The 13311-nt window shown below is 45.6% G+C and overlaps 1 protein-coding gene across 2 annotated transcripts in view; it reads right to left on the bottom strand.

Moving 5' to 3' along the window:
- The window catches only part of KCNIP1 (potassium voltage-gated channel interacting protein 1), a 272184-nt gene extending 259772 nt beyond the window's left edge, over nucleotides 1-12412 (bottom strand). For both annotated transcript variants that reach the window (XM_086621318.1, XM_086621319.1), the window contains exon 1: nucleotides 12352-12412. In XM_086621318.1, the coding sequence (XP_086477444.1) occupies nucleotides 12352-12412 (61 nt within the window). The remainder of the gene's footprint in view (nucleotides 1-12351) is intronic.
- Between the last annotated feature and the right edge of the window lie 899 nt (nucleotides 12413-13311).

Below are 13311 nucleotides of genomic sequence, written 5' to 3'. Positions count from 1 at the left end.
CTGCGATGTTGCTTAATCTGCCAGCATGACAAGAACCACCACGCTGTCCTGAGTTCTTTCAACTGCAAAGGATAAACTGGTTCTTTCTCTCCTGTCCACATACCCAGTAACAGAGTTCCTGAACTCAAGAGGCACAGAGGAAATTAAGTCTCCTGATCTGTTGGAAGGGGTCAGAACTCCCGTCACTGGACAGGGAACAAACAGTTACCTGCCTGGGTTGGGAAGACACTTATGCCTGTAGCTATCTCAGCATCATGTAGCCTGTTCACAGCATTGCCAGCCTCTCAAAGCGCAGCCCTGAGACCACCAGCAACATCAAATCTACTGGTTGCTTGCAGAAAGCAAAGCAGGTAGTGACACTAAGAAGACAGTGACTCTGGGACATGATCTTCAAAAGCAGCCTTTGTTATTCCAGTCATTCTATCACTGCCACATAACATCAGCGACCAGTAGTTGACTGAAACCAGGAGCGTTGCTCCACAGAGAAAAGCTTCTACAGGCGAATGCTGTGTAAGATTACCTGCTTAATGTCATCCTTGCTCTCTGCCCCTGGCAACAGCTGCAACGTCCTCAGCAAATCTGTGTGCACATCTACCTTGTGTGGTACTCGGCAGGGTGGTCTCTGTGCCGTCTGACGCTGGAGAAGAGCACTCACAGCACGAAGAACCACGTCTTGGCTTTGACCTCCCACTCTCCTAAATCTCCCATGGTTGGGAGCTATCTCACAATGCTTAAATACAACAAAACCACAGCAAGCAGGCGAGTGAGAAGCAATTGACTTGGGCAAAACCCTGGAGTTGTAACAGTCACCGCACAAAAAAGGACGGCAAGCTGGGGAGGGTGCCCGAGGGTGCTGACGCCCTGGGGCTTGGCAGCATCACCTCCCCAAACCACTGACCAGCAAATTCAGAGCAGCGGGTGCTGAGACACAGACCTGGCATCTTGCGCCAGATGACAGGGAAAGCACAGAGGGAATCAGATCTCCTGCAGCATTGTCCCCACCTCATCTGGCCTCAGGAGTTTAATTTCCAGGGAAACGAAGCTCTTTAAACAGATTGCTCTGTGTTCACGGCTAACGGGACAGAAACACACCCAGTAAGTAAATGAGCACCACTTGTGTGGGTTTCTGCAGGGAAGCACCTCTTCACAGGAGGACGGGGAGATGATCAAAGGATCACTTCTCAATTTTTATTCTTTACGGAATTCAGTAGAGTTTGAAACATTCTTGCTGGTGGAAAACATTACCAGATAGCACATATGTCCAGTATTTGCTTACATTTGTTTAGCTATTTTTGCACGCACAATTCAGGCATATTAACTGAAAAGACAGGACCCGACCGTAAGCTACGCAGAGCATTTTAGGGCACTGTTCTGCCAGCGGGAGCATGTCCCTCAGAAATGCCCTACTAAAGCAATCCTACAGCCGAGCAGCAAAGCTGCACCTGCGCTTCCCGGCTCTGCCAGAGCCATTGGCTCGGCCTCGGCTCCGGCACTGCTGGAGCCTGAGCGGAAAGTGAGGGGAAAGCAGCAGCACAGCAGGGTGAAAGAAGCGGCTGAGGCAGAAGGGGAGAGACTTTGTGTTTTCTGGGTGATCAGAGCCCGAGATGTCAGGGTCAGTGTGGGGATCACGGGGCTGGGTTGCTAACTTCACACCCCAGCAGCTCCTAATAACTGTCTGTCTGGTGTTGATCCGAATGGAGGTTAAGAACATTTACCAGCTAATTCCCCGCTATCAATAATTTCCAGGTAACAACTCTAAAGGGACACAGTTTTGCTAAACAAACAATGCAAAGAGACATGACAAAACGCATTCCAAGTCAGAGCATTTCCTAAGTTTCCAAAACATCTCACAAACTCTATGAGGTAAAGGAAAGTTTCAGGTTTGGACCAAACTTTTAATCTATCAACAAATTTGCTTTGCAGGTTTTACAAACCAGTAGTATGCACAACACGAGAGCGCGTTTGCTCCAACAGATACGGCTCCACGTTTAACTTACACACCATTCCCCTAGATCCGAGCTGGGCTGTGGATGACGTTCAAAATGGCACATTCCCGGGCTCTCTCTTGTGCGTTTCTGAAGAGCAGCAAGAAGCAGAGCCCAAGGAAAGCACACAGCACTCTGAACTGCATGAACTTATGAACTGCAAGTGCTTTTCCTCCATCAATAGTCAGGACAGAGGAAACAGAAAAGGCAGCATCAGCTAAAAAAAAAATGCAAATGTAGTCACGTAAAGCACTACAGCTGATGGCATTGCCCAGAAAATGCCGATCAGAAAATTCCCTTTGTTTGACAGCGTATTTTCCTGGAGGGCTGCGGTGAGCCACGTGCAGCCCGGTGCTCCATGGCGGGGGTGATTAAAAATGATAGGGCAGTAGCTCAGCTGTAATGTCCTCACTCCTGCCAAGTAGAGGATGCCAAATTGCTGCTGTAAATAGCCCTGTTTGATGCCTTAAAGCCATGGAAATGAAAGGCACTTTCCTGAAAGATCAGTCTCTGGTTGGCTTTCTGTCCCAGCACCAAACCTGCTCTGCTTGCAGGTCCAGTTGCTGCCTACACAAACAGGAACGGACCTCATGGGACCAGATTTCCTTTGCAGAGCTGCAACATGCTTGCCTTTGCCCATCGTTCAGTACATACAGATGTCCAACCAGGCAGGATTCTCCTCATACCCTAATGCAGCTCTTTGTCTAGTTGCTTGTAGCCTGGCTAATTCTGTATGCACAGGACTACAAACTAGACCTTCTGTCAGCTCACATGTTAAAATATTAGATAAAACCAAACACCGTGTTAGAGGATTCAGATCCACACAAGTACATGCTTTCAATTCCTGGGGTGCTAGTATCACAGCTTGGGGTCACATCTGACTCTCCCAGTGAAACGTGTAAAGTAGCATGCCAATTCAATCCCACTGCCTTACTAGGATTAGCAGGCAGCAATCCTCCCTGCACTGACACAGAAGTTTCCTGCTTCCCATTTTTTCTTTTCATGGGCTGCTCCCAGTTCAGATGGCAACACACAAGTCCCTCGAGCTGTGAGGATTAAGAGTGCGAAGGGATGCTGATGCTCCCACTGCATCACAGGGTTCACCTGCACGGGATGAAACAGCTTCCCTAAGGGAAACTGCCCTTCCCTGCAGATGCTGTGCTGGCTCCTGACATTTTGCAGGCGGGGAGCTAACGGCGTTATCCTGCACAGGGCTGTGTGGTACCCTACCGAGAGCAAGCCTCAGCTCCTGCGGTTTGATGTGCTAAATCAGGGGCCTTGCCTGAGGTTTCGGTTGATAATCAAAAAAATCTATGGGGCTGATGTGTAACATTGCTCACTGGAAGAAAGCAACAGCAGCCTGGGAAAATATACCTGGGAGCTCGGCCCCAAGCTGCAGGCAGGCAAAGTTACAACAATTGTCAAAACATTCAAGCTCCACTTCTGAAACCATGCTCTAACTGGCTAAATCTTGTGAACATGGCTTGTTTCATCCATATTTTGCTGCACATAAATTTGACAGGCAGAAATATTTATGTTGTCAGAGCACGAGAGGCCCTGATGCTCGGTACTGATGCCTGGCACATTGTAATTTGGCTCCCCCCTTCCAAGGTGATGCTCTCCCTTTCCACTACGGACCCATCAGCAGAACGATGCAGGCATATCTCGGGTTTCCTAGAAACCTGCCTCCAGCAGCACAACATGTATCCTCCATTAGCTGGTCTAAACTACAATACAAAACGTCCTGTGCCTATCCGTTGGCTTTTAGAGACCATAGCTGTAGCCATCTATGGAAATTGTGGGCCCTTCCCAACTAGCCACCCACAGAAGGAGCTTGGGGAGAGGAGGGTTTCCGTGGAGTGAGAGAAAAGCAAACACTGGTGTGTGTGAAGAGCTGCGGTTGTTGAATATGTCAAGAAAGTAATGTTTGGATTGAGGAAAGGCAAACAGATGTAGCAGAGCTCTGCCAGGAGAGGATGGCTCTGTTACCCAGCTCACATCTTCCTTACAACCTCCCTGCACAGCGGCCGGGCCGGGCCAGCTCCCCTCCTGCCCTGCCAGCCCCCCTCGGCCCGGCTTGCCGGTGCGGGTCCAGCCTCCCGAGCAGCTCTGCTGTCCTGCGTCTGCCCGCTGGCACGCGGTCCTTGCCCACCTCCCGCCAGCCACCCTCACTGCCTGTGACTTCGCCTCATTTCTGCTGTGCTTTGTTTAAACTCTCCAGGGCAGCCCCACCACAGCCTCCCTATCCCGAGCGGTGCCGCACGAGTGACACCCCCGTTTCCATGAATGTGGTTGGACATAACTGACCACTGTCTGTATCGTTTTCAGTCCAGACCAAAGACATCACCCCACAGTGATGGCCACAAACAGAGTGGAGATATCTGGGCACGGCTTCCTTTGCTTTCACTCATCTATTTTGAAAACATGGATACAGTTTGCACTTTTAGTAATTTTTGATTTGTTAAGTGCAATCCGTCTTATCGTAACAGCTATTCCCCTTTTCTCTGGCGTCTCAGAATGAATGAAAGGGGAAAAATTAAATACCTTGCATGGAACCCTGTATATATTTTCGTGAAAAATGCTGCTGTGGTACCATATAGCTCTAACCTGCCTTTCCCAGTTGGATAAGTCCCCTGCCATGCATTTTGATATGGGGTGCCCGGAGCATCCTGCACCTGCTGGGAGATGCCTCTCAGAAAGAAACCCAGAAGTTTCTTGCCTTGCAAATGGCCATGGTGAGAGCAGTGACGTGACTCCGAGACCCCGAGCAGGTACCCGAACTTTCTGCATCGCTGTGCCGCTACGTTCTCTGGGTAATGATTTCAAACAAGAAACATAGCACTTGGCAGAAGTACCCAGGTGTGTCCCCCACTGCAGTGAAGTACTTTAGCCATCACACTTCTCTGCATCTAAAACTACAATAAAATTACAAGCCAAGAAATTGTGAATTTGGTGAATAACCACAAATAATACCAATTTTGATTAAGGAAATGTTTCAGCTAAAAAAAAAAACTTACTTAATTTTTGAAAAAATTATAAATCTTTGGGGATTTTATTAAAGCTTAAATGAATATCAAAATAAACATTTTGACATTTTTATTTCTCCTCTCACATTTGACCGAAATCAGCATGAGTTTATAACTTGCTTTGGTTGACCTTGGTCTGCTTTTCTATAGGTAAGCTTTTCCTTAAAAAATTTGTACAACCGTAACTGACTCCTGCTTACATATTTGGTGACATTAACCACTGTAAACCTGGGAATTGCCCAAAACCTCTGTTAAGTTCCAAGGTTTTTACACCTACAGCATTAAATATTTTCAGTTGTAAAAATCCAAGTGCTTCCCAGTACCCATTCCAAACATCAAATATCCAGAAACTCACACTGGAAGAGCTGGTGATGGTAAAGGTTAGAAGATTACTAACGCTGGAAGTTAAAGGTTGAAAAACATTTTCTCTTTTACCCTTTTGGATTACTGGGGAACAAAAAGAAACTTTAAAGCACTGCAGCTTACTGACATGCAAAGCTGAAGCCTCTAATCACCTCTTTGTGGTGGGATTTCATGGCTCTACGTGGATGTGCTGCACTTGGAGTTGCACACAGTACCCGCACCCAAGGGCAGGAAATAAGCAGGCACGTATGCTAATGCAACATAACATATAACACTACATAATGTACTTTCCTCCATCCATTTTTCTTTATTCCAAACCTCCAAGCCAGGTCTGACTACAGCATTTCAGGCAGGTGCTGGATGCCTGTGGGAAGCAATCAGGAACATGTATAGCTTATTTTAATTTAATCAGTGCTACCCACTCTTAAGACCAGCTATTTGAGATCACTTTGCCTCGCTGCCAGGAGTTGTATTTATAGGGAAGGAAGCAGGAAACAAAGTAAGAGGCAAGGGAAGAAATTTAGAGCTAGCAACTGCATAGGAGCTAAAGAAATCTTGGCTGAAAGATGGGGGAGTGGGGAACGGAAGCAGTCACAAGCCTGTAAGTCCTACCCACCTCTAAGCAAACCCCACACCCGTGCGAGCTCTGGCAAAGGGTTGCGGGGGACACGGGAAAGCAGGGTACAAACAGCTCCCACAGCTCTGTGCCACCCATTACAGGTGTGTCCCAGCTGCAGGGCTGGGGTGTTTGGTACCCAACGCCAAGCAGCCTCCCGTGCATCTCTTTGAACTTCGGAGAAACCAAAGCTGTTCACATAAAGTGGCATATTCTGACAAACACTTACTGGTCACCACAATTTTTCCAAATTCCTTCTGATTGAGTGCTTACATCAAACAGTGTTTCTGCTGAGTGCTGTTCTGTGCACCTGTTACAAAGACAATTCCCTAGAAAAAACCTGCCTGTCAAACCCTCAGTTTTCAGGGCAGGCAGCTGACCACATGCCAGACCTACCAGACTCTATCAGATGATGATCAGAAAAGACTAGAGAGAGAAAATGAGATGTCAATGACATGTATTGGCTCCTGGGCACAGCCTGGAGAAACCAAATCAGCCGTTTCCTTCCATTCACTCACTCAAGCACCTGCAGGCTCAGGTCTCCAACCAGGGGGAAGGATGTTCTCCCTGCTTTAAAAGGAAAATGGGTGGGAATGGAGATCTTCTATTAACAAAATACCTAGACACAGGGCCCTATGGTAGGAGTTTTGGGACACACACATTCATTCCAACAGTGCCAGGCTGTCAAGTTTCTTTGAGAAGCAGAAGCAAGAGAAGGTCAACTTCCAAATTTTGATTTTTTTTTTTTTTTCTGGTAAATCCGCATAGATTTTTGAGGGATGGAGGCAAGACTTGCTCCTCCCAAATGAATTTCAAAGGCCTATTGTCAATAAAGCTGCTTACAAAATAGAACAAACAGCTTACAAAAAGTTATTTTGTAACAATATGTACTGGGCAAAGTAAACACCAGGGCAGCTCCCCTGCCAAAATCTATCATCTCCATGCTGCAGCTGTAGATCTAGGGCTGAACAGGACCTATGCCTTGACACACTATTGAACCACTTGCTCTCCTTTGAGCAGAGCAGATTATTCTAGTGCAGGGAACTGAAAGGGCACAGCCACAACCAGCAATCTTCGGAGCTCATGTCAGTCAGATAGTCCTATGAAGACTGACAAGTCAATGTTGGGTGGTTTCTGGCAAGTAAAACACTTGAAGATACAGCTGGTCAGACAAAAAATCTGATGCTTTTGGACAATAAGTAATATCAAAGCAAACTTTCCTTCAAAACAAAGCCTAGAAATTGGTCACCATAAGAACAGCGTAACCAACATTTTAAGGAAAGTGAATTCCTGCTGTTAGCTCTTACAAAATTAAACAACTGTGCCAGGCTTCTCTTGATATTTTAGGTTTGGGTGGTCTTAGATGAAACGACGGTTACTCACATTCAACAGACACAGATTCCCAAGTGAAAGGGGTGTTGCTCTCTGCTGGTGCAGTCAGGGCGAGAGCTGGGACCTGTAGCTCTAAGGCCAACAGGATTCAAGTATTGAGAAATATTTGAGTTGTATTTCACTTTCGCTGGCCGGCAGGGGTAATGATAGAGAAAAGAAAAGGCAACCATAGCTAGACTGTTATTCCTTGATTTTCCTTTTCTACCACAGTTGGATTTGCCCACAAACAGCAGGGTAACCATCCCCACCGCACCCTGCCACGGAGGTACGGAAAGCAGTCAAAACAAATTCCCCCTGCTTTGGCAACCTGCTAATCCGAACGTTTCCATGACGAACATGGAAATGGCTGATTCTAGCCACAGATTTGGTCATGATTGGCTGCAGACTGTAAAAACACATGAAAAATCTCTATTTCTGCAGCTAGTGGAAACCAGAGATGCATTTGTCTGTGCATTATCTGTTGTGCTGGCCCTCTGCCTTTTAGTGTTGTTGTGATTTTGATTTTTTTTTTCCCTTAACTCATTTATCGTTTTATTGCCTATGTTTGCTGGAGGATATACAAGCAACTTGAAATTCTCAAGTCCATCATAATCTTGTATCTAAACACTAACTGCTAACATACCAAGAGAGCACCAAGCACTCCTTTCAGCTTCGTTGGCATTTGGTACATACTGAGCTCTCCTGTTCCCAATACCCCCAAGTCCATACACCTTTAGGGGTTTTAAAGTGTCAGGAATCCCAGAGCCAGAGAGTGGATGAAGTTGGAAGGGATCTCAGAAGATTGTCTCATCTAATTAACTCCAATCTCAAAGTAGGGTTAATTACAGCAGGTTGCTCAGAACTGTGTCCCGTTGGGTTTTGAGTGTCTCCAAGGACAGAGACTCCACAGTCTCTCTTGGCAGCCTGTTCCAGTGTTGTCACCCTCTTAGTACATTTTTTTTCTCATATTTAAGAGGAATTTCTTGCATTTCAATTTGTGCCCATTGCTCCTTGTCCTGTCACTGGGCACCACTGAGAAGAGCCTGGTTCCATCACCTCTACTCCCCTCCCATCAAGTATTTATACACTCTGATAAGATCCCCCTGAATCTTCTCTTCTGCCGGCTGGACAGTCCCAGCTCATTCAGCCTCTCCCCATATGTCAGATGCTCCATCACTTAATATTCCTCATGGCCCCTCAGTGGGCTGAGTCCAGTAAGTTCCCATCTCCCCTGTATGGGGGAGCCCAGCACTGGACATGGCACTGTGAACGTCTCACCAGTGCTGGGCAGAGAAGAAGCATCACCTCCCTCGACGTGCTCTGACTAACACAGCCCAGGAGACTGCTGGCTGCCTTTGCTGCAGGGAGACATTGCTGGCTCGTGGGCAGCTTGTCCCCCAGGACCTCGCCAGGCTCCACCAGGACCCCAGGAATGCTGCACGGCTTTGCTGAGCTGAGATACAAGCGAAGAAACATGGCAGAAAGAGGTATTATCATTTACTAAGCCAACTCAGAATGCTGGAAAAGGCAGACAAGAAGAATCCCAAAGTGACTGAAGTTAAAATGTCATCAGTTGAGGAGAGCAGAGGACATAATTTCTAATGAAACGTACAAATAATCTGCGGAACTGCCCCGAGCCACTACCGAGGCAAATGGCACAAATCTCATAGACTATCCAGGGACTCCAGGGAACAGGCAAAGCTTCTGCAGCTTTAGTGACAGGATTGCAAACCTATGAAGGAGAAATCTTTATCCCGCAGGACAGGCCATGTGGCTCACAACCTGCCTAGACAAAATGCCCAGTTATATTGGATTAAGTTTTCACATTCAAGCCGAATGAATGATCTCCTCTTCTATGAACCCACAACAGTGTCTGCTCCCAGAGAAAAAGTCTTGCACTTGATAGACCACTGCTCTCAACTTCAAGGCAATTTCTGTGCTATCTCTGCCTTTATTGATTCAGGCTTCCCATTTTCATTAAAACAAGGAATTAAATCTTGTACTCTTGAACAGTGCTATAATATATCCTCCAGCGTTGCTGCTTGCAGCTGAAATAACCAAACCAGCCACCAGTGCCACTGCCAGCACCCCGGACCCAGCCACAAGCAGGGTGCCAGGGGGAGCAGCACAAGTGGATCTTTGTCCTGCACTGAAGCTGGAAGAGTCCAGCATGGGCCACTTGAGCCCACTTTGTCAGGATCCAGCAACGCTTACGGATATTAACCCATCTCTGGAAGCTCCTCACTTCAGACATGACGTGTTTATTTTACCTATTCTTAAAAAAATATGCATGCATGGTTTTTACTTTTAGTTTGTTACACCAAAGAAATGTGGCTTCAGATACACGTGTGAGCTGTTTAGCTAGATATATAAATTGTCTTCAAACTACTTGGAAGAGCACATATTTACCAAGACGACATTGAATGTGCAGAGGTGTGGATCTAGCCCTGTTTTAACTATTTTTTCAAGCCCTTTTTTTAGCAGCAGTATTTACTCCTACATAAATCCTGAAATATTTAAATAAACACACAGATAAATACAATAAATAATAAATAACAATAGATGATAATCTAGTACTAAAATAGATAATAAACACTTTACTCAATAAAAGATAGATACAGAGATATCAAACAGAGCAGCTCACCCAGGCATCATTAGCAAGTGCCCTGTGGCAGAGAAGGCAACCTCCACAGCAGGCTGCAGCAACAGCCATGGAGCCAGAATGGGGACAAGTGATCCTTCCCTTCTGCCCAGCACCTGTGTGAGCACATCCAGAGTGCCATGGCCAGTTTTGGGCTCTCCAGTACAAGAGAGACATTGACACACTAAAGCATGGTCCAGTGGAGGCCACCAGGACAGTTGGGGGCTGGAGGAGATGCTGAAGGAACAGGTGGGCAACGCTAAGGAACACATCATGTAGCAGTGATTGACTTCTACTATTTCGCTCACAGACCAAGAACAATTTCAGATTGTATTCAAATCCAGCAAATATTAGTGTTTCATTGTTGAGAAGATGAAATTCTCACAGTCAGTGTAAAACATACCAAGGAGCCCAGAGGCACGTGTGGCAAACATGCCTTCACCACTCCTGTTTGGAGATCTGGGGGATCCTCTGGGCATCAGTCTAGAGGAGCATCTGCAACAGGCTGAAGTCAGCCAAAGCCGGCAGCATTGTTCTGTAATGCTCTTTCCTACCAGGTAAACAGTGACTAAAAGGTGTGAAATTCTGTACTGGCTTCGAAAATAAAGAAGAAAAGTCTAAGGAATTTCTTCCAACTTGCTTTCTCCAACTGGGTGACCTACTAACCAACACCACCACATAGGTAACACTTCAGAGCCAAGAGGAGATAACTCTAGGAATACAAGTTTTGATAAATACAGCTGAACAACTACTGCTAGCAGGCATCAGCAAGATTGAATCCCACTGTAAATGTTCAAATGTGTGACCAGACGCTGGATTTTTACTGCTTGTGATCTCCAACATAAAGCAATTTCTTCCATCCGCTAGAGAGTCCAGCCAATCACAAGGCAACAAAGCAGCAGAGAACAGACACATTCAGCCAAAAATTATCTACATTTAGTGGAAATCAGATCCAGCTCCCAGGTTTCTGGCAGATGGATGAGACACCCCTTGGTGTCACAGCAGCCAGCATGCCCAGTACACCGTGTTCAGCTCTCGTGTACTTTGCAGCCCTCAAACATGACTCTCTCAGCTTCAGGTGTGACTCAATGCTTAGACAATTATACAGTTACGCTTGCATTAAAAACAATATCATACACATCCCAGATGATTGTACAATTATGGTTGCACGATAATAACACAGAAAAGTCAACTGTAAGCCATGTACACACACTCTAATGTAAAATTTTACCCTGCCAGATCCACTACCTGTCTTACAGCAGGAACGCAGAGTTTTACACTTGGTCACAAACTTACCACGATCAAATTCCCTGCACAACCCTTAAGTCATTTCTCTTTAGAGTTATTACTCGATGTTTGATATTTTCTTAAGACAATTTTTCTTTTAAATTGCTAGAAAATCCATAGCAACTTTTAATTCAAGACCATATCTATGAGCTGAGCAACAGATTCAGTGGAAACAGTGACCTATACTGGAAATAAATACTGAGAGATTGTTAAATGCAGAGGTGTTGGCAGGGAATATTTTGAAATAGCAGAAAGACTGGCTGAAGTTAGAGTCTTTGTTGTCTAAACAATACTCATTCTGTATGACATGGACTATGGACGTGTCCCTGAGAGCTTTCAACTTTCTGCTCAGCAGCACCCTGAAATTTTTGAATTAATCCTGAAGGAAATTGAGCAGAGCTCAAGCAAACACTACACAAACCAGACCTCCTGAAAAATCTGCATTTCACAGCCAATATTTATGGATTTAAGGATTAAAATCCTTGGCATTGCTGCTTGCTTTCTCATTTTTCATGAGATTCTCCTTCTCCCTTCTTTATGAAAACATCTTAATTTTTTTCCCCCCTCTCTTGGTAATCTTTATAAAACACACATCGTTAGTACTGCACATTTGGTGCTGGATTACTGAACATGCAGCACTGCCTCTAACAATACTTTCTGAGAAAGAAACCACAAGGTATTGGGAAGAATTTGCTGTGCATCTACATTTTATTCCCTCCTCAAAGGGTTTACAAAGCATGGGATTTGGGAATAAACAGGTCTCTTCTGCAAGTGCCGTGCATATGGAGCCACTGAGTTTCTCCTCCTCACACATGCCTGTACGAAGGATTACAATACTTCAGATGCTTTTCACCCCCCAAGCCCCTCCACAACAATTTCCTCATGCCCACACGTTTCCTTCACCACCTTGCATCCTACTCTCCTCCACAAATTACACCTCACATAAACATTGCTGGGTTCCTTGCAAGTGGCACATGTTCATTTTGTCCTCCCTTCCTAATATAAATTTCCCTCCTAGCAAATATACAGAAGAGACAGGAAAAGCAAAATAGGAGGTCTTACCTTTTGATGGTCGTCTTTGTTTCGTTTGTAGAGAAGAGAACGTACCCATTACAGCACCCATTGCAAAAGCTACTTGTGAGTTTTTGAGGAGGATTTGTCTGTTTTTTTTTTTTTAATTTTTCTTACCCCCCCACCCCTGCCAGTGAATGAAATGTATGTGAAATGCCCCCAAGAACAAAACAAAACAGAGGAAGTCAAGAGAAGAAAGAAAAGAAGAAAGGAGGAGGGAAAAAGCAAAGCACTGCAGCTCGGCGTTCAGCAAGCGTTAAGCTTTAAGGTTTTTTGTTTTTTTTTTTTTTAAGTCAACACACATGCACTGACTCACAGCCGGCTGCACTGTTATTATTCAAAACAGCTCCCCATCAAAATTTAAATGCTAGGTAGATTCCCTCAGACCAGAGCTGGCAGCAGATGCATCAAAATATTTACTGGAGCAGAGCCACATAAACACACAGGCTAATTCTTCCTCCCGCTCCCTTAGGGCTCCAAGCAGCAGCCTGTAGGTCTAGGGAGGGAGCACCAGTGCATCTCTTTCAGGGAATACTAAACTGGAGTCCTGTAGACACGCTGATGATCTCGGGGGGAGGCCAGGGCTTTGGGCTGGGTACCAATTCGGAATGAATGGAAATCTTCTGAGTGGGAAACGATAGTGAGCAAGGCATCAAAGCCCCAGCTGTGCCGTCTGCACGCTCCTGCTAATTAAGAGTCTGGCAGAAAGGTAGGAAGCAGCAATCTAACGGTTTTCTCAAGTAGAAAAGTCAGGAGAATATAAGTAAGTGCAACAGGGGAAAACGGAAAATTTCACAATTCTTTTCCTGCACACCCTCTCACATACCAGCAGCAAATACTTACTCTTCTGCAAAGTATGTGTGTGCACATGCTTTTTAAGGCTATTAAAGCAACAAACTGTTGAAACAAAATTCTGCAAATGTCAGGTGGCTCAGAGGAGGTAGGACAATT

This window comes from Tauraco erythrolophus, chromosome 16, assembly GCF_009769465.1.
Source record: "Tauraco erythrolophus isolate bTauEry1 chromosome 16, bTauEry1.pri, whole genome shotgun sequence".
NCBI lineage: Eukaryota > Metazoa > Chordata > Aves > Musophagiformes > Musophagidae > Tauraco > Tauraco erythrolophus.
Note: the sequence above shows the minus strand (reverse complement) of the source record. Positions and strands in the feature narration are given on the sequence as shown.